The 25507-nt window shown below is 41.3% G+C and overlaps 1 protein-coding gene and 1 pseudogene across 2 annotated transcripts; both read left to right on the forward strand.

Annotated features, from left to right (window-relative positions):
• The first annotated feature begins 10648 nt into the window (after nucleotides 1–10648).
• On the forward strand, nucleotides 10649–14358 carry LOC143594914 (uncharacterized; annotated as a pseudogene). Its single transcript, XR_013146433.1, has 2 exons — nucleotides 10649–13322; nucleotides 13967–14358. The product of XR_013146433.1 is annotated as an uncharacterized LOC143594914 (transcript).
• Nucleotides 14359–15940: 1582 nt separating this feature from the next.
• Nucleotides 15941–21942, forward strand: LOC143594915 (AT-hook motif nuclear-localized protein 14-like). Its single transcript, XM_077074100.1, has 5 exons — nucleotides 15941–16407; nucleotides 20555–20607; nucleotides 21062–21193; nucleotides 21281–21430; nucleotides 21511–21942. Exons 1-5 carry the CDS (start codon nucleotides 15999–16001, stop codon nucleotides 21826–21828), a joined length of 1062 nt encoding a protein of 353 aa, XP_076930215.1. The 5' UTR covers nucleotides 15941–15998; the 3' UTR covers nucleotides 21829–21942.
• The last annotated feature ends 3565 nt before the right edge of the window (nucleotides 21943–25507 follow it).

Consider the following 25507-nt stretch of genomic DNA (forward strand, 5'->3'; position numbering starts at 1 on the left):
GAGAGACGTCTGCGCAGAAACCAACTGGATCCGCAGGACCCACCATGCTCAGAGACGTGACGTCCTTACGCGCAGTACGCAAGCTGTTCTCGCAGAAAATGCCTCCTAATGGTGAAGTACTCCGCTTGTTCCCGCAGCTGCGGATACAAGCCATCAGGGAAGGCCACCCGCGCAGCAAGGCTACACGCACAAGGCGCTTAGCTCTCAATAATTCAGTAGTCACCTGAAGGAATGAGCAAAGCCGGGAACAATCCCGCACAAAGGCGGGAGGGGGAATACTCCCGCCCAAATGAGCCAGTCCGTACGATACTGGAGGATCTTTTGTACTGTACCTGACGAGGTATGGGCAAAAGATCTGACCAGAGATACGACAGCTCATTGACAACAGTATGGCGAGCAGCATGCTCTTGTACTGTAGGTCACTATTAGCCGCTGCCTACTCACCAACTCCTGTCATACCACGTGCATAGCCTGCAGTTGGTAGAAAAGGAATAGTACACAGCAGGCCTGGTCACTGTCGGCCGCTGCCTACCCACCAACTACCAGCATGGCACGTGCGTAGGCCACAGTTGGTAGAACAGGAATACTATTCAGCCGGCTACACCTTCTTGGAAACCTACCTTCGGCTATAAATACCCCAAATGGTATGATCATCTCATCTTATCTTGTATCTTATATCTTATACCTGATATCTGCTCTAGCAATCTCTTAATATACACTTATATTCAAGAGCAATCTAGTCTGATTCTCACGCCAGAGGGTGGTCACAAGGAGGTCCCCCCCCCCCTTCTCAGTGACGAGCTCACGGTGTCTGTTTTGCAGGTTATCAGAAGAACCATCTTTGCCGGGTCTAACCCCTCGTGGGAAACATCTATTTAACCCCCAGATTATCCGTAATCTGCTCGGGGTCCATTAGTGTTTCTTCATTGGCGCCATCCGTGCATAAAAGCTAGAACTTAATTTCTTTTTTCAGTTTTTTCAAACTTCTGGAAAGATGGTTAAAGAAACTCCGGTAACCACAACCCCAGCTACTGGGGGGAATACCGGCGACTACACAGTTTTTACGAACACTACCCCGGTTACCCAAGCCGGGGTAAGTGCAGTAAATTTTACGAACACTACCCCAGTTACCCAAGCTGGGGCAAGTGCAGTAAATAATCTCTCACTATGATTCACCGATACCCAGTTAGAGAGACAAAGAACGAGGCTCCCCCGCCAAACACTCGATGAAGTTAAAGCGTGGGCGGAAGCACGTCAAAAAGAATTCCAAGCTGAGTTAGATGAACGCTTACGTTCACTCCAACAGCCTGAGGAATTCGGAGAGTACTTGGACGATGATTCGGAGGAATCCGATAGTGACGCAAACCCTCGTCATAGGGCGAAAGGGAAGCGTAAGGAAACGGACTCCCAACCGAGAAGGCATTTTGGAGAAACCTTTAAACCAAAAAACGCGGGTGGAAACCCACGTGACTTCTCCAAAACATTTACACCAACTGCTGCAAAGGCGGGAACGTCCAAATTTGCAAGCCGAAAAGTGCCAAACAGATGTCCAACATCGGCACTTACGATGGTATATCTGATCCAGACGATCATTTGAACAGGTTTATAGCTGGGGCAACCGTCAGTAGTTGGACGGAACCTACGTGGTGTTACATGTTCCAAATGACGCTTGTTGGGGCAGCTAGAGCGTGGTTCGATCGTCTACCGGTCCACCACATCTACGATTGGGAAGACTTCCAGCAGAAGTTTAGCCAACACTTCAGCCAACAAAGAAAGTATACCGAAGAGCAATGGACAATCCTCAATTGCATTCGAGAGGAAGATGAATCTTTGCCAGACTTCATCACTCGCTTCAACTCAAAGAAGCTAAGTCTGGGTAATATTAGCGAAGATCTTGTTCGCGCTGCCTTCATCCAGGGCGCGAACGACCCAGAGCTCATCCGCACCTTAACGGGTAGAGATGGCATGCCATCCACATGGGATGCCATCATGACAGCAGCTAAACGCTTTGCGGAAACGGAAAAGCAACTGGGTAGAGATCTCCCCCAGAGCACAAACCTCTACACCCAGAAAACAAGAGAAGACAACACCTTACCGCTCGACTAAACAAAAAGCGGAAGCTAGGCATTTGGCAGTCAAGTGTAAACTTTGACACCTCATCCGGCTTGCAACATCGGTTAGGCGGAAGGGATAACGTACAGTCGAACCAGAACTCCAGATGGACGCCACTCACCGAAAGCGTCACCGAGATATTCGCCACTGAGGAGCTCCCATGGCCAAAGGCTCCAATAATCCGACATCGTCACAATGCTGATCGGAGCAAATACTGTGACTATCACAGGACAAAAGGCCACAACACTGAAGAATGCACAGACGTGAAGGACATCGTCGAAGCATTTGTTAGAGATGGGACGCTCGCGCACCTCGTGGCGTAACGAACGCTGAGCAGGCCGATGCGTGTAGAACCCCAGCTGGGGAAAACACGAATAAAATTGCAGCTTCAATGTTGGAGACTACATACTGCGTAAACAACGAGATCCCGAACCAGGTGCATATCGGCTCGATGGCACTCCCATCCCAACAACATGGAAGGGAGCTCAATCACACAGTTTGCATGTAGATCAATTCCAAACTTGTAAAGGCCCAGAGCCACTTCTAATGGAAATGATTCTCCTTAGAACATTGATGCTGATGATCTTACATTTATACTTTATGAACTTTCCACACTGATATGCCGGTCTTCACCGCATACATAAGTGGGGAAGTCGTTGCTTGTGGAAGGCGGCAAAACCCACATAAACACAAAAAACGGCAAACCTTCACGCAGGTCAGTCATAGGTAAAATTTGGTGATCCCACTAAATGAAAGTGCCGGTCCTAACCGCACAAATCATGATAGAGGAAACCGAACTAACCTATTGACAACCGCGCGTCGAACGGTTAATTTATTCAAAACACTGATGCCGGTTTTCACCGCATAAATAAGTGTAAAGAAATCGTTGCTTGTGGAAGGCGGCAAAACCCGCATAAACACAAAAAACGGCAAACCTTCACGCAGGTCAGTCATAGGTAAAATTTGGTGATCCCACTAAATGAAAGTGCCGGTCCTAACCGCAAAAATCATGATAGAAGAAACCGAACTAACCTATTGACAACCACGCGTCGAACGGTTAAACTATTCAAAATACTTAGAAAATTCCTAACGGAAGGATGAGGAAAACCTCCACGCAGGTCAGATATAGGTGAAGTTTAGCCATCCTACCAAGTGCAAGTGACGGTTTTACCCGCACAATCACGAAGGAGGAAGCAAAACTTCAACCTATTATCTACCACGTTCAAAGGTTAACTTATTCTAAACCCTTAGAAAATTTCTAACGAAAAGATGAGGAAAACCTCCACGCAGGTCAGATATAGGTAAAGTTTAGCCATCCTACTAAGTGCAAGTGACGGTCTTACCCGCACAATCACGGAAGAAGCAAAACTTCAACCTATTATCTACCACGTTCAAGGGTTAACTTATTCTACACACTTGGAAAGTTGCTAATTTAAACTAAAGTATGCATGAGCAAGTCATATAACGTTTATAAAGCAAGTAATCCAGTGAAAAAAGATTTATATTTCATAATAATTCAAGTATTACAAGAATGACCGGGTAACTACCCGCCTACAAGAATATAAATCTATTCAATGTAAACCTATCCTAACAGTAGGAAGGGATCTTAAGGTTCAAGCTTCAGGACCACTCCCCCCAAACCCACTTGTACCCGCACCATCAGTTGGCTGTGGCGGTTCAAGGAAGGTCTTTAGAATGGCTAGCCCATCATCAGCAGCAGCAACTTTGTTCACCTTCTCCACCACCGGATGCGGGAAGGCGGCATACTGATTCACTGCTTGGTCATATACAGCTTCAGTATCAACATCATATAAAGGGAAGTTGGAAGGCGGGATGCCTTTCTCAACGAACCCTAGACCAAGCAGGAAGCCGGCCTTTTCCCCATCCTCGTGAGAAGCGTTGAGGGCTGCGCTCATGGCATCGTCGTATGATGTGTCCGTGAAGACTCGATGCACAACCTACAAGAAAAAATACAATTATCAAAACCTTTTCTATTTACAAAGAAAAGCGTGAAGACATTATGAAGCTAAGCTTACCTGCGACAACGCTTCTCGAAGAAGCCATTCCTTGGTAACCAGAGCTTCCTGGAGGGCAGCTTGAGCTTGGTTACGGGCGCGTTCGGCTTCACTTTTGTTGAGGTTGGCAAGCAACACTTCTTTAGCCGCAGCCTCTTCAACGCCCTTTAGCTTCCGCTCAGTGTGGTCAAGCACCCCCCTCTGGTCCAAGATCTCTTGGAGCTTCTTGGCGTCTTCCATCGCCAAGGCATCATGAGCCTGTTGGAGCGCCTCTAGTTTGGCTTTAAGTTCCTCATTCTCGAGGCGTAGAGGCTCAGCAACAGCTTCAGCCTTGGTGGCCCTCTCAGTTGTGTTCCGTGCAGTTTTCTTAGCCAGCCGAAGCTGTTCGTTAACAGCTTGGGCAGCCTTGGAACGGGCCTCGAGCCGGGCCTGAACTTCAACCTCGAGGGCCTTGAAGGCCTTCTCCTTTTCCGCAGCCACTGCGGTAAGCCTCTTGTTCTCCTCCCGGACAGCCCGCGCCTGAGCTACTTCTTGAATACGAGCTGCTTTTAACTTGTCGTTTTCACGACAGAGCAGCTCGACGCGCGGCTGCATCCGGGCCAGGAGAATCCGAAGCTCGTTGGTTAGCCTACCCTCCTGGTAGCTAGCCATTGCTTCCCCCAACGCACCACTGAGAGCTGCGTGACGAGCCCACTCCACGCACTCCACAGGCGTGCGAAGGGTTGTTCCTCGGCGGATGTTCCATCGTGGAACATACACTTCATTGGAATCCGACACTGCAAAAAACAAAAAGCAGTTAGGAAAAGATGATATATAAAAAAAAAAAGGCCAAAAGAACCCTACGCACCTGTAGGGTCGACAACAGGCCGATAGCCGCCAAACCCATCACCTGAACCCAAGGGAAATCCATCCAACATGTCAGGCAGATGGGAAGGAGGCAGAGGTTGGCGAGAAGCCCCAAGCATACCTGAAGGATCGGCCGTAGCTGCCGACGTCGGAGGAGGCATAGAGGCCGCCGCGGAAGAAACCACCGGAGGTGAACTCACAACCGTGGTCGCCGCTGCGGAAGTACCCGCAGAAATAGTCACCGCCGGCTCAGTGAAAGATTCAGTAAATATGGCACTGACAGCTGGCGGAGATGTCATCACAGTTGGAACAGTTGGCTCAACTGGGTGAGCAACTGAACCAACTGAAGAAGGCGCAGCCGCCTGGGTCATCGCCTCAGGTAGGTTGACCAAGCCTACCGTCATGGGTCCGGAGGTGCTCCTCCCCGCTCCACCCTGGAATGCGGTAGCATCCACGCCTACACAAAGAAGATATAAGTATAATGGCGGAAAGATGTGAAGTTAAAAAGTAAAAAAAGTTTGTACTTACGGGTTTTCTTGAGCCTAAAAGTGCGAACAGGCGGGGACGAACCCGATGGAGCCGGCCTCTTCACGCCGCTCACCGTCGGCGTCCTGGGCTGCTCGGAGGTGACAGTCGTCTCTGCCTCCGGAGCAGTGGTATTTTCACCACCTGGGTTCCCCGCCGCCTCCTCGCTCTCGGCCTCTGAATCAGACCGATGCACCGAATCGGCAGTGGAGGCAACCTTCGCCTTCCCCTTCCCGCCGGCAGCCTTCTTCTTCCGCACCAACGGAGGACCATCTGCGGATTCCTCATCAGAAGATGACAAGATTAGAGGAATTCCAGCAGCGGTTTCAGCATTGAGAGGTCGAGGGTTGATAACGCCTTACCTGGCCGCGTGGCGCTCAGAATAGGGTGGCCTGGCGGGTAGACCTCCACAAACCGATCCCTCGTTTGCTCCAAGATGGGCAACTCGTTCTCATCGAGAGCACGAGTACCCATCCGAGCGGGACCATCACTCTCCCGCGGCTGCAGGAGAGACTGCAAGTCATTCCCCTCTGAAATAAAAAAATAAACAGTTAGAAGAAAAACCTATATCAACAAAGAAGACAGAGCATACCGTAAGGGACAGAGTTCAAACCGTATTCGAGGACGATGGGAACCTGCGACGCCTCCTTCCACACCCGGCTCATCCCAAGCATCACCATCCCAAACTCCGCAAAGCGGTACACCGGAGTCTGGATCCGGGAGATCTTGGCGAACCATTCCGCCTCCTGGTAGTTTGGGGCGTGAAGGGCGGGGAGTGCTATCCCATTCTTAAACGTCATCGCTATCGGGACGACGCGAGCGGAGATATAAAAAACTCCCTCTTCCACGACCGAAGACTGCGCTCGGTTGCACAGATCTTCAGCCCCTTGATCCGGTTGACCAAGGTGTACCACCCCTGGATGCACCTCCAAGAATAGAAGGTCATCAACCGGTCAACATGGGGCTCCACGCCCAGAATGAGGCACACCCACTCAAAGTGGCGGATCTTGGCGATCGCCATCGGGTGTACCTCCGTCAAATGCACCCCGTGCCTCTCCAAGACACGGTATACAAACTTCGTTAATGGGAACCTGAGATTCCTATAAACGAAGAATGCAGTGTACACCCCTATCTTGCCCCTGGGGGCATCGTACACCGTCTGGTGTGGCTCCGGAAACTCAGGCTCGAACGGCTCGAGCATGAACTTCCGGACGATGTACTGAAAAAGCTCAGTGGGAAGAGCACACTGGCATTCGCCAGCAGTGCTCTTATCGTCTTTATCAGACGTAGACGTCAGGATCTCGACGTGCACGTCAGATTCCTCGGCAGCAGCTTCGAAATCGTGAGTAGAAGACATGGTTTGGAGGTAAAAGAATGATTTCAGGAGAATGCTTGGCAGAAAGTATTCGCCGGAAATCGTTTACAAGAAGAGGAGTGAAAGTGTGAATTACAAAGGACCCTCTCCCCATTTATATACTCATCGCAATTAATGCGATGAATTTAATGCGGAAGAGAGAGAAATCACAGGTGCAATGAAACTATGACACATGGCAAAGTGCAAGCTGGCAACAGCTGTTGAAAGGACGCGTGCCATTAATTTCGCGGCCACGCGCCCGAAAAATCGCGCCCATGCGCCTGAAAAAGCGTCTGGAATGACCATGTACTGTCACGTCGCCATAACTTCCTGCACGTCCTGACACAGTCAGAAGAAACCGTCGGACGACGTTTCAACAGTTTGGACTGTTCTTATCCTTTCACCAACTCTTCGAATTTCAAAATTTCAAAAAGATTCAAAAGTAAGCGGGAAAATACCCCTTACCTTGGCGACCAAGTAACTATAAAACGGGTGCGGGTACAGTGTTAAGGCAAAACCCTTCACATACTTAGCACCCGCAGGGAATTGACGCCAGGAATACCTTGGAAGTAAAGTAACCGTAAGACGAGTGCGGGTACAGTGTCAAGGCAAAACCCTTCACATACCTAGCGCTCCGCAGGGAATTGAAACCAAGAATGATCTTCTGGGCCATGCTTGCGGAAACGGGAATAACATCCCCGCATAGCGAGAACGTCGAGAACTAGATTGTTTGAAGCTCCAAGATGGAATTGGTGGTTTTAACATAATTGATCACTATGTTCAAAACTACCAAAACCTCATGGAGAATCCACACAAGTGGGACTCAACGCTCCTGACTTGCGAGGGGGTTACAGACCTACCCGCATCATACCCAAAGATCAAGCAGGAAAGTCGGGAATTTCTGCAAGTGACATTAGGACTTCCGCGGGAAGAATCCCCATGGAAAACCTTAAAACTAAACCCTTTTCAAAAACCCTTTGCTTAAGTCCAAAAGTTCACCTCACTTATTAAACATTCATGAGAAGAACATTGGACTGGGGGGACTTGAAGAGGTAGGTCCCAGCAGAGCCCAGTTGGACCCGCAGGACTCACCTTGAAGAGAGACGTCTGCGCAGAAACCAACTGGATCCGCAGGACCCACCATGCTCAGAGACGTGACGTCCTTACGCGTAGTACGCAAGCTGTTCCCGCAGGAAATGCCTCCCAATGGTGAAGTACTCCGCCTGTTCCCGCAGCTGCGGATACAAGCCATCAGGGAAGGCCACCCGCGCAGCAAGGCTACACGCACAAGGCACTTAGCTCTCAATAATTCAGTAGTCACCTGAAGGAATGAGCAAAGCCGGGAACAATCCCGCACAAAGGCGGGAGGGGGAATACTCCCGCTCAAATGAGCCAGTCCGTACGATACTGGAGGATCTTTTGTACTGTACCTGACGAGGTATGGGCAAAAGATCTGACCAGAGATACGACAGCTCATTGACAACAGTATGGCGAGCAGCATGCTCTTGTACTGTAAGTCACTATTAGCCGCTGCCTACTCACCAACTCCTGTCATACCACGTGCATAGCCTGCAGTTGGTGGAAAAGGAATAGTACACAGCAGGCCTGGTCACTGTCGGCCGCTGCCTACCCACCAACTACCAGCATGGCACGTGCGTATGCCACAGTTGGTAGAACAGGAATACTATTCAGCCGGCAACACCTTCTTGGAAACCTACCTTCGGCTATAAATACCCCAAATGGTATGATCATCTCATCTTATCTTGTATCTTATATCTTATACCTGATATCTGCTCTAGCAATCTCTTAATATACACTTATATTCAAGAGCAATCTAGTCTGATTCTCACGCCGAAGGGTGGTCACAAGGAGGTCCCCCCCCCCCCTTCTCAGTGACGAGCTCACGGTGTCTGTTTTGCAGGTTATCAGAAGAACCATATTTGCCGGGTCTAACCCCTCGTGGGAAACATCTATTTAACCCCCAGATTATCCGTAATCTGCTCGGGGTCCATTAGTGTTTCTTCAGAACGGAACTAGGGTTTTCAAGATGTCAGCCGTTAAGATGTTTTATGATAACCATTCTCGCTTAGAGCTTTTGGTATAAGAAGATGAAGCCATATAAACTCCGACTATGTTCCAGATAACACCTCTAACTTTAGGCCCAACAGCTACCAAGCCCATCAGCTATAAGTCCATTACATCAGCTTCAAGCCTATTAACCTCTAACTTTAAGCCCAATAACCAAACCTCATTAACAAAACAAGCACAAAATATTAGAACTAAACATACAATATTTAACACAATATTTTGATTATACGAATTGAACTTGAGCATATTTCAACAATAATTATAAACCCGTGAATTGATAAAAGACGTGTAACATATTAGCATACATTTTCCACTATAAAATCCAAGGGTCTCTTATCTGCCGATAATCATTTTGTGAAAATTTGAATATAAAATCCAATGGCTTGTAGCCTAGTCGTATCAATGTAATAATGTGTATGAATATATATAGATGTTCATTTCAAGTGGCTAAGAGTTCCAGTTTCATAAAGGACAAAAGTACTTTAGAAGTAGGATTAGTGAGCTAGTGAGTTCGCCTTCTAATACATGATTTGCTCAGTTGTGTGTCCCATGTCTTCATAAGTGAATTTTTTCTGTTATAACTATAAAAGTATATTTAACTTAGAAAAAAATAGTCATGTTCTTAATTTTTCCTCTTAACAAATTGTCTATTATGTTTGTATTACATGTTTTCATGAGTTTGGTTACAGATTTATACATGTCTTACTTCATTCATTTTCAAGTCCGATTATTAGTTATATATAATTTAATATGCATTGTACTTTTATGCTAGTATATTTAAACATTTAATGTTGCCTATATATTGAATTTATGGTACGAATGAATATTAAAAAATAGAGAGTATATCGTGTCTTGCTTGATTTCTACTTTTCTAGATGCTGACGACTAACGTTACATGAAAGTTATTTTAATCATATAATAATAATAGTAAACATAACTAGTGCACTCTAATAGAAACAAAGTTAATTTATTTATTTAAGATAAGGAAAAGATTAAGCCATTAGGGTGGAGGGGGTGCTTGCGGCATACACCTCTAGCGACGCGTGTAATGTATGAAATACTTTAAAAAAAATTATTTGCAATGTATGAAATACGGTAAAAAATTAATTTTGAACATTACCCATTTGATCCAGATCCGTCACTGCTTATACGCCTTTCTACCTACAGATGGTTGTGGCGTACGCTCCCGCCACTCTTAGCCCATAAAGCATCATTCTTACCTAAACGAAACTTAGAAAAAAAACTTAATATCCAATTTATTATTCAACTTGAATCCACCAACCCAATAGACCCACTCTAATCATCAGTTTCAAAAGTTGACTAACGACTTTTGGGTTCGGATTTGGACTTTGGATCAGCTGAACGTTGACGTAAGAAACAGGTTCAATTCACATGCCGAAAGTCAACGGTTTAATTTTCTAAATATATACCGTATCTTTCCTAAAATATTTTAACTTTAAATACACATAGTTGTCGCATCTCATTTTTTATTAGTTATTTAATGATCAATTAAAGTTTTTCCATTATATTATTCCCAGCCAGATAATACGTTAATGGTTGAAACAAGAATGCAATAAGATTCAAGATTCAAGTTGAACACAAAGTTTTGACTTGGTCAAATTTTACAGTCACACCCAACTTTATATATATTATTATGTAGTTACCAAAAAAAATATCACATTTGATCCACAGCCACCCAAAGCCAAAAATGGGTACCAAATGGTTCCTTTTTTCACCATCATTTCTGTTCGTCGTGCAGGTGCATGCTGCAGCATTTTCAGCACTCATCAACACGGCGACAGCCCAGAACAATGCCACGGTCACTGGCGACGGTGTGGCATTGCTGGCCATCAAATCCATGATCACTGACCCGCAAGGCATCCTAACTTCATGGAACGAATCCAACACTAATTTCTGCCAATGGCGAGGCGTCACATGCAGCCTCCGCCACCCGAGAGTCACCCTCTTGGACCTCAAGTCCAGTGGCTTAACCGGCCACGTTGTCTCCTTCTATCGGAAACTTAAGCTTTCTCAGAGGCATTCGGCTCCAAAACAACACGTATCGGCGGCTCTTCAGGTTACAAGAACTACGCCTTTATAACAACTCTTTCACTGGAAACATTCCGACCGCCATAACAACTTGCTCCAATCTCCAAGTTCTTCACTTGGGGTTCAATAATCTAGTCGGAACGATCCCAACAGGTATCGGTTCGTTATCCAAGCTAAACATACTCATCGTGCATGGAAACATTCTACAAGGCGGGATTCCCACGTTCATCAGGAATCTAACAGTCCTCGAGGCACTTTCCCTCGGGGACTGTCAGCTCGGTGGAATATTCCCAGACATATTCCACCGACTGACCAGCCTCAGAAGACTTGCATTAGCCGGAAACAACCTTGTTGGTACCCATCCCACCTTCTTTTTATAACCTTTCATTGTTAGAACAAGTATTTCTCGATAGCAATCGACTCACGGGCACACTACCAGCAAACCTAGGATCAATAATGCCGCGCCTTGAGGTACTCTCTCTACCCGATAATCAATTAACCGCCCTCTTTCCGTCATCCATTCTAAGCGCACCACAACTAGGAGTCCTAGATGTAGCCCGAAACAACTTATCAGGAAAACTAATAATCACTCCTAGGAATTCATGCAACTTTAATGTCTTGTCACTAAGTTCCAATAGTTTCGGAACAGGAGAAGCTGATGAAATGAAGTTTATAGATGATTTATCGATTGCCAATCGCTAGGAGTGTTAGATCTCGGTTACAATCAGTTAACCGGCGTGTTATCCGAATCTTTTGGTAATTTGTCTAACACAACTTATTTTCTAAGTGTTGCTTCAAATCGTTTTACGGGTGGTGTATCTTCAACGTTTGGCAACCTTTCGGATCTAACTCTACTAGACTTGTCTAGTAAATCAACTCACGGGCACCCTTCCGCCCGCCATCGGCAACCTTGGTAATCTCCGGGTGCTCAATCTTGCAAGCAATTCTTTCTCAGGGAATATTCCCTGATACTTTAGGAAACTTGTCATTGATTATTAATCTTTACATGAGTTTAAATCAGTTTAATGGCACTATACCATCAACTTTAGGGAAGTGTAAAAGGTTGATAAGTTTAAGCCTGGATCAAAACAATCTGACTGGTGACATACCGAGTCAGTTATTCGTTCTTACATCGTTATCCATAAGCCTCAACTTGGGTAACAATCGGTTATCCGGATCACTTCCAGTGGAGGTAGGAAACCTTGATACCTTAACTGAAATTATTCTGGCGAATAATCGGTTGTCGGGTGAGCTTCCAAGTAGCCTTGGTAGCTGCAGCAGCCTACAGAATCTTAACATAAGTAACAACATGTTTTCTGGATCTTTTCCAGCATCTTTGGGATCTTTGCGGGCGCTTGAGAATCTTGATGTGTCTCATAATAACTTTACTGGTGAAATCCCGGGTTATTTGGAAGTGATTCCTTTGAAGAGTCTGAACATATCATTCAATGGTTTTGATGGCGAGGTGTCGAGTGAAGGAGTGTTTGCTAATGCAAGTGCAGTATCTGTAGCTGGTAATAATCAGCTTTGTGGCGGTGTACCTGAACTTCAACTACCTAAGTGCAGATCTAATAATAAGAAAAAGAAGTTAAGTCTCGCGGTTATACTATTGATTTCGTTAGTTTCGGCTTTGGCTCTTGTAGCAGCCATGGTCATGTTATTCGTATGTTTTCGGAAAAAGAATGTGGAACATGAACCACCAGAGACTGTTTCGGGTGAGTCACTCATTCAGGTTTCTTTTGAAACACTCCATAAAGTGACCGATGGGTTTTCGACCAAAAACTTAATCGGTTAAGGCAGCTTTTCGTCGGTTTATAAAGGGTACCTTGGTAAAGATGGTGTGAACAATGTTGTTGCTGTCAAGGTACTAAATCTCCATCGTCGAGGCGGTTCCAAAAGCTTCATTGCCGAGTGTGAAGCACTGCGAAATGCCCGACATAGAAACTTAATAAAAGTCATAACTTGTTGCAGTGGTATTGACTTCCAAGGTAATGAGTTCAAAGCTATAGTTTACGAGTTCATGCCTAATGGAAGTTTAGACCGGTGGTTGCATAACCCTCGAAATGAGCTTGAGTTTGAGTTTCCTCAACTTAGTTTGGTTCAGAGAGTGAGTATCGCGTTGGATGTGGCTTACGCGCTTGATTATCTTCATCTTCGTGCCGGGAAAACCATTGTTCATTGTGATTTGAAGCCGAGCAATATTCTTCTTGGTGACGATATGGTTGCGCATGTTGGAGATTTTGGGATTTCGAAGATTCTTCAATCGGAGTACCAGAATAGACATAATAGTAGCTCGGCTGGAGTTAGAGGAACAATTGGGTATGCAGCTCCAGGTATGTCCTATTTGAAATTATATATATAGATGTACAAATAGAACTTAAACTAGCCTTGAATAATCTAGGCTAGGAAGAAATATTTGTATAAGGAAAAATCATCAAAATGGCCATCTTGACAATAAGTTTGATTAAACAGTACGTCTTAACTTTTAGAAATTTTCAATCAGTCGGTGCTTGACAAGTGTACCTTAGCGTACCAGATTTCAATCTGGCACAAAAGATCCAATCTTCTTGGCCAGATGGATATCTGCCGCGACATCAAAATATGAGGCGTCAGCGCAAACACGATGGCCCATGTGGAAGCTTCTAGTTGACGGAACAAATTCTTAACTAAAAACAAGATGTTCGGAAAAAAACTTTAACAATAAAGTCAAATAAAAAGTCAAGGCTATTTTGTTAAAACTTATACGTCAAAACGGTCATTTTGGTGATTTTGTCTTAGAATTAATGTGAATTTGATGTTGAGAAATTAGTTATACCTCTGTATTTTTGTAGACATATGTCAATCATCATAACTACCTAAGCATTATGAATGGTTAATAACTTAATATCCTTAACATGTTTGTTGCTTTGTTGGGGGTAACTCTTAAATTATCCGATTTACGTAACTTTTTTATTAGGAAAAATTAACTTGATTGCAGAATATGGGGTTGGGAGCAAAGTGTCAAGAAGTGGAGACATGTATAGTTATGGGATATTATTGCTTGAGATGATGACTTGCAAGAAGCCTACTGACACCATGTTTGGAGCAGAGTTGAGCCTTCACAAACATGCAAAGAAAGCAATAGATGATGATGTTGCATTGGGGATTATTGATCCGGTACTTCTAAAAGATGAAGACAAGATTGGCGTGAGAATCAATAAGGAAAAAACAACAGGAGGGTACATGAATCACGAAAGATGTTTGCGCTTGTTGCTCGAATTAGGAGTGTCGTGTTCGATGGAATCGCCGCAGTATAGAATGGACACTGCTAGTGTTATCCAAGAGCTGCAGTTGATAAAGGATGCTATTTTAGGGGATTATACTCTTTAGTTATAAATTTTTGAGTTTAAGTAAATTTAGTGTTGGATTTAGAACCACTGTGTATTTCATTTTTGTTTTTTGTATTTTTTCTTGTAACCATTGAGATTTGAGACTGAGGGTGACATCGTTTATAGTTGGAATTGGTTCAGTTACAAATTTTGAGGTTAAAGCAAAAGTAGATTACAAAAGCGTATTTTGGTCATAATCACAGCAAATTTAGTGCACCATGTTGTAGTATCATGTTAAGAGGCTAAAACCAGCATGCATAATTGTTTGGATTGATTCATTTGTTCAAAAATTTCACTTTAGATTGAAATGAATATAAAAAATAATTTACATGGGTCAAGAAAACAATTTATTATTGATACCGAATAGGTTGCTGATCTTGAAAATTCCAATCCCGATTTTTTTTACATATTTTTTTAAAGTAATAAAGATGTAATAAATAATATTAATCTTTAGGTTGTTGTGAATAGAGAAGAGAAAATACAATGATTTTTTTTGTATATTTAAAAAATCTACCGTTCACCCCCTATAACTTTTTATTTATTTTTTTATTTTTTGAAAAAAGTGGTTGTGGGAGAAGAATAGGGGGGGGGGGGGGGGGGCAAACGAGCCCAATCCAGCCCGAGCTCGGCTCGGTTAACTTGCACAGATCTTGGGCTCGAGCTCGGCTCGTGAGCAGATTTTGAAGTTCAAGCTCGAGCTTGGCTCGTTTACTACTTATCGATTATTTTTTTATATAAATATAATTATTTTTATATATTTTTTCTATTATAATTTTATGTTTAAAATAATATATATTATGTAGTTATTTTTATTTATTTTTTCATAACATTATATATATATATATATATATATATATTAATAATTATTAAATATATATTTTGAAAAATTATATAAATGGCAGGCTCGTTTAGGCTCACGAGCCGGCTCGAACTTGATAAGTGAAATTTGAACTCGGGCTTGTTTATTAAACGAGCTTACTTTTAGGCTTGAGATCGGGCTCTGGCTCGATCAAGCTCGGCTAATTTGCACCCCTAATGAAGAAGAGAAAAAATGTAATGATAAAGGTATATCAAAGTATTATTAATTGAAAAGTAGAGAGAAAATACGATTTTTAGTGTAATTTTGGATTTAGAGATACGAAAATAAACAAAAATGCTCTAACTAGTAAGTAGTATATCTATATTTTTTATTAAATACTTCAACGAGTGTATGTACCAAAATTTGTTAAAGTGATGACAGCATCAATCAAACTAAGTTTTACACTTTTACTTGTGATCAATAAATAAGAGTATATTTTTAATTTTAGAAAGAAATATTAGTAAAATACTAAAATGTTAAAACCATTTGAACAAATTGGTATTAGTTTGACTTGTGATAATACTCTGACCATTGTGTACCCCAAGAGTCAACCTTGTGAGGGTCAAACTCAATCAACTCTCCACGCCCGCCACGAATCATGCGGCAGAGGATCATAACCTCATCCAAAAAGAACAACACCAACACCAACTCAACCCAAAGCCCAATCCAAATTCCTCAAATATTGGAATACAATACAAATTATTAATATTCTTATTCATATTCTTATTCATATTCAAATAAATTAAATTAAATTAAATCCTTCTTTTCTCAACACCATTTGAATGGAGCCTGATGACCTTGGTCTAGGCTCTTACTATCACCACCACCACCCACAACCATCACAACCACAACCACACCCACACCATCCACACCACCAACAACCACCACCACCTTCAACCATTAACAATGGAATGCTACCAACCACCACCAATGATCCTAGACCATCTCAGTTGCTATATCCTCACAGTTCAGCTCCTTCTGCCGTCTCTTCTCCCTTAGAAACCGGTGTCCGAAGGAAGCGAGGGAGGCCTAGAAAGTATGGAACGCCCGAGCAAGCAGCCGCAGCGAAACGACTATCTTCCTCCTCTTCTCCGTCCACTAATGTTCCACCCCTAACCCCTCCTGGCAAGAAGGAGTTGTCTTTGGGAGTTAGTGGTTCATCTACTACTTCTTTCAAGAAGTATGCTCAAGGTATGTATGTATATATCTTTCATCTTATTGTGTGTGTGTGTGTATATTGTTTTATATGTTATGCTATTCAGATTAACACTTCATGTTGTTGTTATATTTTATTTATTGTATCATGCTTGATATTGGAGAGATTGCACCATTGCAAGGATAATCTTTGCGTGGTGTATATGAAAAGGGAATGTGCCGTTATCTTTAACCTTGTTATTCACATGCACTCTGTGTTGGAAACTCTTTGTTGAAAGTAATTTTGGACTCCAAGTCATAATTCGGTGAACTTGAGGGACCAATGTTGACAAGCTGGTCGTAGTTGATTACGTTTCCTAATTGTACTGTAATTATAATAGGTAATGTCCTGGCTAGTAAGTTAGGTTAGTCTATATAAACCAAGTCAAGGTTAGAATTCTAGGCACGTGTGAGATGCAATAGAGTTAGGGTTCATCTAGAGAAGCACGGCGAGATGTAACCGAGTTAGGGTTCATCAATAGTCAAACCGAGTTAAGGTTTAAGATATTGTAATCAGTTTTTTGAGTGAGATTTTCTTATTAATATAAACGAGAGTTATTCGTTAGTTCGTGTTTGATTATCGATCTGGAATTTGGCTCTGGCCTTTGTAAGATTGTGAACCTCATGCTAGCTAGCTAACACAACTCCCAGTATTGATCTCTAGACTAGCTTAGTTTTAACTTTTAAGCATCTTTGGTTACGGGTATGAAATTAGATATACGATTATCCGAACTATATATACATCTGTTTAACTTAACCATACCAGTAAACATTTTACTTTATTTTATTTTAATCTTCTTTTACTTTTTGTAATTACTAATGTATTAATTCTCAAATTTTTAGCACTTATATTTCTAATTTTCTTTACAATAAAGTTATATAAAACTTAGAATAGTATTAAGTTATGTGATAATCACAATTAAATTTTTAAGATGAGTATTGAGCCAGGTATGGTCCCATTGCCATCTCTATGACACTGGATTTGTTAGGGATTCGGGTATTGCAAAACACACACAAACACAAATAACTGCAAGAGAAAATAATAAACGAAGATGAACACGCGAGATTTATGTGGTTCGGTCGGCTGACCTACGTCCACGGGCTGCAACAAGGATACTTTTCATATTGCCTCTGCCTCACTCGTGATGAGGAATTACAAGTATAAGATATATATTTATAATAACAAGATTAGGGTTTTCTACTTGTTCACTAAAAAAACTAATATGGGCTTTAATTAAAACAAAGCAGGCCAACCCATTTGATCTTCTAATTTCCTGCTCCATAGTTCTCTTGAACCGGGCCCAAAATAATCGAGCCTCCACAAACCCAACAATCTCCCACTTGGAGGCTTGATAATCCTCAAACTGTCTTCCGACATGATAACTTGTACCTCTTGTAATTTTCCTCGTCTTCCTGGTTGCATATGCCTTTTCATTAGTTAACCTGAAGGTCCGTTGAAGCTCCCTCGAGCTCCAACGCATTAGTCATGGCTACAACTGCCACCGACTCGTTCTCTATCTCTACCGGCTCCCACTTACACGAACTGCCGAATCCTGGAATCGCATGAGAACAAACAACACTCTCCATATTAAGCAGGTAATTATCTGGAGAGACTTTAACCGCTGAAATACTGGTTCTCTTAACCCATTGCCTGGTAACTCTGGCTAAAGCTTTGACTGGTCGACTGCTAGTGCTCCCACTGCCACGAAAACCCCTGACTGGTTTCTCTGAACCTTTTCTAGCACGTTTAACCTGAATCTGACCTGTGGCTCTGGGTTTATCTCCTGCAAAACAAACCTTCTTCTGCCCACTAGACTCTGTGAACCAGACTTTGGCCTTCTTCTGAACTGGGTCGGTCACTCCATTGGACGATAAACTGACCATATACAATGAACCCCTCTTTCTTCCTCGAGCTATGACAAGATTTTCCTTAACAACTTTCCACTGCTTGTTCCCAAATTTAACCTCATGTCCCTGTTTATCCAACTGCCCAACAGAAATCAACTTTTTTTTTAAGCTTGGAATCACTCTAACATCTTTCAAGGTCCATGAACCGGCTGAAGTAACTAAATTCATGTCACCCATGCCTGTAACATCAAGCTCATCATTTTGTTCGCCAATCTAACCTTACCAAAATCACCTTCCTTCAACTTCTGCAATGCTTCACTGCTGTGGGTAGTGTGAAATGAAGCACCAGAATCCATGACCCAGGAATCAATATTACCTTCAACACTAAGAACTAAAGCCTCATCCTCTGAGTATTCTTCCGCTGTGTTGACTTCTTTCTTTTCATTCGGACACTGATTCCTGAAGTGTCCCGCTTCGTTACAGTTCCAACATACCACATCCTTCCGAGTCATAGACTGACTCCTTTTCCTGTTCTCGCCCCCACTACCTCTGTTATCTTCCTCTGCCAACATGCATTAAATCACCTGAAGATTCACCTAAATTTCTTCGTCTGACGTCTTTGTCTAGAATAAGATCCCGAATCCCATCAAAAGTGAACTCACTGGTAGAACTAGTAATTGCTGTAACAGTTCCCGACCAGCTATCAGGCAAGGATGATAACAGTAGTAGAGCCTGAACCTCATCCTCGAATTTTATACTAACTGACCCAAGTCTTGACAAAATCGAGTTAAAGTTATTGATGTGCACCGTAACTGAACTTCCTTCTTTCATCTTCGTGTTCACCAGTTCACGAATCAAGAAAACCTTATTAGCTGCCGAAGGCTTCTCGTACATATTAGACAATGTATTCATTATCCCACGCGCTGTGGTTTCCTTCAAGATGTTGAATGCAACATCCTTCGATTACAACAATCTAATAAATGCCTTGGCTTTCTTATCCAAAGTTTCCCACTCATCTGGTTGTATCTTCTCCGGTCTTTCACCCAATACCATGTCTAAATCCTTATGAACCAGCAAATCCTCTATTTGCATTTTCCACCAACCAAAGTGTCTGCCATCAAACTTCTCAATCTGAAGTTTCCCGCTCTTAACCATTATCTCAAACTAAGAAGTCCCAACTTTGGATCTAGGTAACAATATCAAGAAAAACTTCGGACCAACAAAATAACCCCGAAAGTAAACACAAAATCACCCGGCTAAACTGCCCGATAAATATGCCAAAAACCCAAAACCTAATCAAGAATAAAAAACTGAAACGAACTGGAAACGCAAACCTGCTCCTTTGGTTTCTTTCTGATTAAGATTAAGCAACAAAAAAATAATAATTTCTTTTGTTGCAATATGACGATGCAAGCAAGAGAATAAAAAAACCCTACTGTCTTTTCTTTTCTTCTTGATCGAACAACACAATAATGGATAATACCAATTAATAAGCCTCCTGCTTACTTTGTTAATATGTGGTGATGCATAAACTCACAAAAGACAAAACAAATTAGGAAACCAAATTCAACATATCTCTTTGTCGTATTTTGGTGATAAGCTCCAAAACAAACAGTGGGGTTGTAAATAAAGACCAACGAACTGGGTTATGGCGGCTGCCAAAACCCTAGTTCGACACCAACTATCCTCTCGCTATCGTGTTTCTCCCGTGTGTAAGTGTAACCTTGGCTCTTGATACCACTTGTTAGGGATTCGGGTATTGCAAAACACACACAAACACAAATAATCTGCAAGAGAAAATAATAAACGAAGATGAACATGCAAGATTTACGTGGTTCGGTCGGCTAACCTACGTCCACGGGCTGCAACCAGGATACTTTTCTTATTGCCTCTGCCTCACTCGTGATGAGGAATTACAAGTACAAGATATATATTTATAATAACAAGATTAGGGTTTTTCTACTTGTTCACCAAAAAACCTACTAGGGGCTTTAATTAAAATAAAGCGGGCCAACCCATTTGATCTTCTAATTTCCTGCTCCATAGTTCTCTTGAACCGGGCCCAAAATAATCGAGCCTCAACAAACCCAACAGGACTATGGGTCGGGTATGCCGTATGGGTCCCATTGCCATGCCTATGATGCTGGACTTGTTGATTATGAGCTACAGTTGATTCTCTAACCTTATATTAGTTGTAATGATTTAGAAAACCATATATAGTTGTATCATTAAAATTTTGTCTAGATTATCATATATTGGCAGTTGGCTATATTCCATTTCTTTATATGTTTTTCAGGAAACACTGGGCAAGGTTTTACACCTCATGTTATTTCTGTGGCTGCCGGAGAGGTATCAATATCAAATATGAACATATAATATTCCATTATATCGTTTACATTTCAGTTTATTGATCTATATAACAAATGAATATATTCTGCAAGGCCGCAACCAATGGTTCCTGTTATAAGTGTAGGGGTCGGCCGACCCTGTGAAAATTTCTTTTAGAGGTATATATGTTAATCCGGACGACCCCAATGAAATTTTGACACCGACCCCTTCGACCTCTGTGAAATTTTTTTTTGAGTCCGCCACTGTCTACAAACTAATATACTAGAGTTGACAAATGAACCGAAACCTAACATGCAGACCCGAAATATTTAGGACAGATATACGTGTCTCGCGCTTGTCCCGTTACCGTCCTGATACTTGATGCTGATGTTCTTTTTACTGCACATGTATAGTTTTAAGTTTTAACAACACCAAGCCACCTTTTCTTTTTGTGATCTGTTGGAAATTATCATAGGATATTAGCCAGAAAATAATGTCATTCATGCAACAAAGCAAGCAAGAGATGTGTGTCCTCTCAGCACTTGGTTCAATCTCTAATGCATCTTTACGCCAGCCAGCCACGTCCGGAGGCAACATTACTTATGAGGTAATTAATCAAGTTAGCTTATAACACTTTTATGAACATTATTTAGGCATTGATCAATTCTTGTTTTCTAACTTTATATGACATCAGGGCCGTTTCGACATCCTATCGTTCTGTGGATCTTATATTCGTACTGAGTTGGGTGGCACGGGTGGATTAAGTGTCTGTTTGTCTAGTAGTGATGGGCAAATCATCGGTGGTGGTGTCGACGGGCCACTGATAGCTGCAGGCCCTGTTCAGGTAGTATTCTTTTAGTTTGAGTCAGAGTAAATTCGGCCGAATGAAAGGCTTTTACGCTTATTATTTGATTGTGTTTACAGGTAATTGTTGGCTCATTTTCTATTGAGAGTAAGAAAGAAAGTGCTGCTGTTATAAAAACTGATGCCACTGCAAACAAGTTGCCATCACCAAATGTGGGGCCATCAGTTTCAAACTTGAGCTTCCTATCGGGACCGGATCCTTCCGGAAGAAATGTAGTCGCAGGCGGTGACGAGCAACAAAATGTCGATGGGTACCAATTCATGATCCAGAATCGAAATGTTGGTGTAAGCGATTGGAGGACTAACAATGATTCTAGGAACACTTCTGGTTATGACTTTTCAGGTAATTATTATTATTATTATCTACACGACAAGTGAAACTTTTTATTTTCGGTCGTTTTAAACGTTTAATTATGAATCGGCAGGAAGATTGAGTCACGGGGTGCAACCGTCACCAAAGAGCGGGGATTATGATCGGTTTCAAGACTGAAGGAGTTGGATATAATAGGTTGTTTTGTGCAGGATATGGTGGGAAGTTGTATCATCATTGTACAGTTAACCCAAAAACATATTTCTATTCAAATGTGCTGATGTGTACTTTTAGCAGTTAGCTAATGCTTTTGTTCAGTTAACACTAATGTATCTAAATTGATGTTTAAAGTATGCAAATTTCCCTTCTCTCTTTGTTATTATTAGTTAAGCTTCAAATCCAAGAGCACCAATGTGATATTGCAAGTCTAATGTCTTGAACCAAAAAAGAAAAAAAAAACTTTTAAATTGAAAAACCAAAATAAAATAACAAAACTTTAAATGCAACTAATTTCATAATGAGATAGATATATTTTAAAATAAAGATATAATTATATTGTTTATTAATGTGTGTAGTGATTTGATTTGGGAGTATACTATCCCAATTATCATAAATATCTCCAGCTATTGGCAACTTCAAGTGCACAAGTTGCAGCATCTTGGCCCTTGAATGTAAAATGACAATAATCTTAAAAATAAATTGTCAGATTATATTTAGACTATAAAACAAACCAGTTTCAAAATAATTCCCCATGTCATTGACCGGCAACTAACAAAAGTTGCAATGTTTTGGACAGTTTGGTTCAGTATGTGATTTTGGGCTAGAACCAAAATGAAAACAAAATTTTTGATTTTTTGTTTTTTCAAAACCGTTTGGTTTTTGAGTTATATTTGGTTTTAGATGCGTTTTTTTTTCTGTTATGCCAATCGGACTAATAAAGTTTTGGGCGAAAAAAAATTGACTTAATATATTGAATTTGGGCCTAACATTTTTTGAAAAATAATGATTAATAGGTATTGGACATTTGGGTCTAGAATATTTATGGCTATTAATAGATACTTAGAAGTCATAAATTCAATACAAACATTTAACGTTAAAGCGATTTAATCTAATCCAGGTTGTCAAATTATAATCGGATAACGTTAGAAATAAAACAAATATCCAAGTTGACAAAACATAAGCATAAATCAAAACTAAATTATTATAAAATTATAAGTGCTTAAAATTGTCGGTTCAGTTTTAATGGTTATGAGCGAAGTAGCGAACAGTTGGAAGGATCCTTGATTGGTTTCTATTCGGAAGGATCTCATGAATTGAATATTGACTGCCTAAAGAAGGGAAAAATTGACACTTGATTGGTCAGGGGGCATCGAGTGATTGAAAGAGGACCGAGGATTGAATATTGTCAGTCTGCAGAAGGAAAAAAAATCACTCGTTATTCTTAAATGGTCGACAGACTAAGAACTGATAGAGAGGATTGTTTCGGACTTAAAAATCAAATTGGGCAATTGCCCATTTGGCTTTGAATTGTTAAGCTTAAGTCCATACCTTTGACTTTATAATTGGGCATTTGGTCATTACTCATTGAGCTACAAACTTGTTTTTATAATTTATTAATGTAATAATTAGTATTTTAGTTAAAGGTTCAATAAAAATTATTTACTAATTAAAGTTTTCATAGAAAATGGGTTCAAATGTTTTTGCAAAATCTGTGGGTTTAATCGTGCCAACAAAAAAGATTGGATCCGTTTCTAAAATATCGTCCTATAAAATCTAAAGAAAACATAAAAAATAATAATAATTGATGCCAAACAAATCCAACGTCTATGGTTTAGCTCCACCCATGTACACATATTATGTGTGACGTCATTATACGAGCCATATGATAATGACAAAATGAAAATTGCTATACAGACCATGTAACTTTGTCAATGGTAAAGTTAATTGCTTTTGTGTTTGTGTACCACATCATATAATCTATAGAATTCAAGAACACCAACTTACATGACCCCTTCAAAACATTATGATTTATGACCATTATGATGCACCAGTCTAACACACCATACAATTTCGATTGGCCATTCTTTATGTCATGTGAGCCGTGGAATGCATGATCATAAACCCCTAATGGCATGTCGTTGGTACATAATATATTTTTATAATGTGTAAGTGGTGTTACTTCCTTTATAAGGAATTGTTTTAAGAAAACCCGAACACAAAATTATGAACATAAAGGAAAAACAAGAATGTCTTCTATATTAATTATTAGCAACCACCGGGTAAAACAGAAATAGTTGAAAAGAAACATAAAATATTATATGAATATAAGGCCTACCGGTATACTCTAGCGTTTAACATAAATTAGGATGACTTGACACTTTAAATATGGATTAACCCATTCCACACTTTTGTTAAATTTGTTAAAAATAATCATAAATTATGTTTTTATGGGTTAAAAGAAAAAGAACAATATATCAAATTAACAATTAATAGAAGAGGGATAAAATTAAATGGATTAAATCATTTTCTTTTAGTAGGATAAAGTAAAGAAAAGAAAAATAAGTTATATGATGCTTGGAGTTAAGAGAATTAGTGTATACTATGTTTTAAAAGAGAGACAAAATTGTCTTCTATATTAAATAGACTATTGGTCTTGCAGACAATTATGACGCAAAGAATCGAGCTTCTAGAAGCTTTCAAAGTCGTCACCAGTTCAAATCATATCGATAAAATTTACAAGCATTATTAAAAATATTATAGATACCTAGGTAATATCATACATGTCATCTTAAATTAGTTAAAAGTTGGATATATGTGATATATTTTTTTTAACAATTAAATATTATTATATGTTACCTGGATTAAATTTTTGATCACCAAATTCCAACCTGTATCATCTTACCATCGCATTAAAGTGGGAATAACACGTATGATACCTTTTAGTTAACAGTTGGATGTATAACGATATTTTTGATATTTGCAAGGGTATATATGAAATTATTCCTCATATTTATCTAAGATAAAATTAAATGTACAACTCTATCCATGCTAACTATGGCTATATGTAGTGAAAGGTTACAAATTGTTGACGACTTTTGGCATATGGTGCCCAAGCAGTAAAGGGAGATTATAAGTGGCACACACATATAATATAATAATAAACATAAAACATACCCAGCCGACAAAAACCCGTCCCCCCCCCCTCGGGTTGTCGCCCCATATATCAAGGGAGGGGGGTGCCACCTGAATGTCGCCCAAATCTTGTGATTTGTCGCCCCAGTACACATAGCCTAATCACCCACATGACTAGGTGTTGTTTGTTTTTCTAAAAAAGATCTATGCAGGCTCTTTTGTCTGCGCAACGCAGACCACGCGCATAAATTGCCATCTACAGACTGTTTGTTTTCTCGAAGACGTCTTATTAAAAAACGTCTGCGTAAGTTCTTCTTGGTGCAGACTTTGTCCGTCCACTTTTTAGATCTTCTAAGGTCTATAGAGGGTTAAAGCATCACACCCTACCAACACCCACTGTCCACCACCACCACCATCCATCGTTCGCCACCACCACCATCCACCACCCACACTACCATCTACCACCCACTGTCCACCGCCACTAATGTCCACCACCCACCATCGCCTTCTGCCTCCAACCACCACCGCCACCACCACCACTACCACTATCGCCATCCAGCACCACCACCACCAACTACCATAGTTTGTACACCACTACCAGTTTATTTTAGCAAT

The sequence above is a fragment of the Bidens hawaiensis genome, unplaced genomic scaffold (assembly GCF_021521415.1).
Source record: "Bidens hawaiensis isolate Kalapana, Puna unplaced genomic scaffold, B.hawaiensis_p1.1 tig00044298_1, whole genome shotgun sequence".
NCBI classification, from domain to species: domain Eukaryota; kingdom Viridiplantae; phylum Streptophyta; class Magnoliopsida; order Asterales; family Asteraceae; genus Bidens; species Bidens hawaiensis.

Excerpts from the sequence above, each read along its gene's own strand:
- LOC143594915 (XM_077074100.1), top strand. The coding sequence starts at position 15,999 with ATGGAGCCTGATGACCTTGGTCTAGGCTCTTACTATCACCACCACCAC. Across the intron at positions 16,408-20,554 it reads TTTCAAGAAGTATGCTCAAG|GAAACACTGGGCAAGGTTTT; the intron begins GTATGTATGTAT and ends TATGTTTTTCAG. Across the intron at positions 21,431-21,510 it reads TAGCTGCAGGCCCTGTTCAG|GTAATTGTTGGCTCATTTTC; the intron begins GTAGTATTCTTT and ends TTGTGTTTACAG.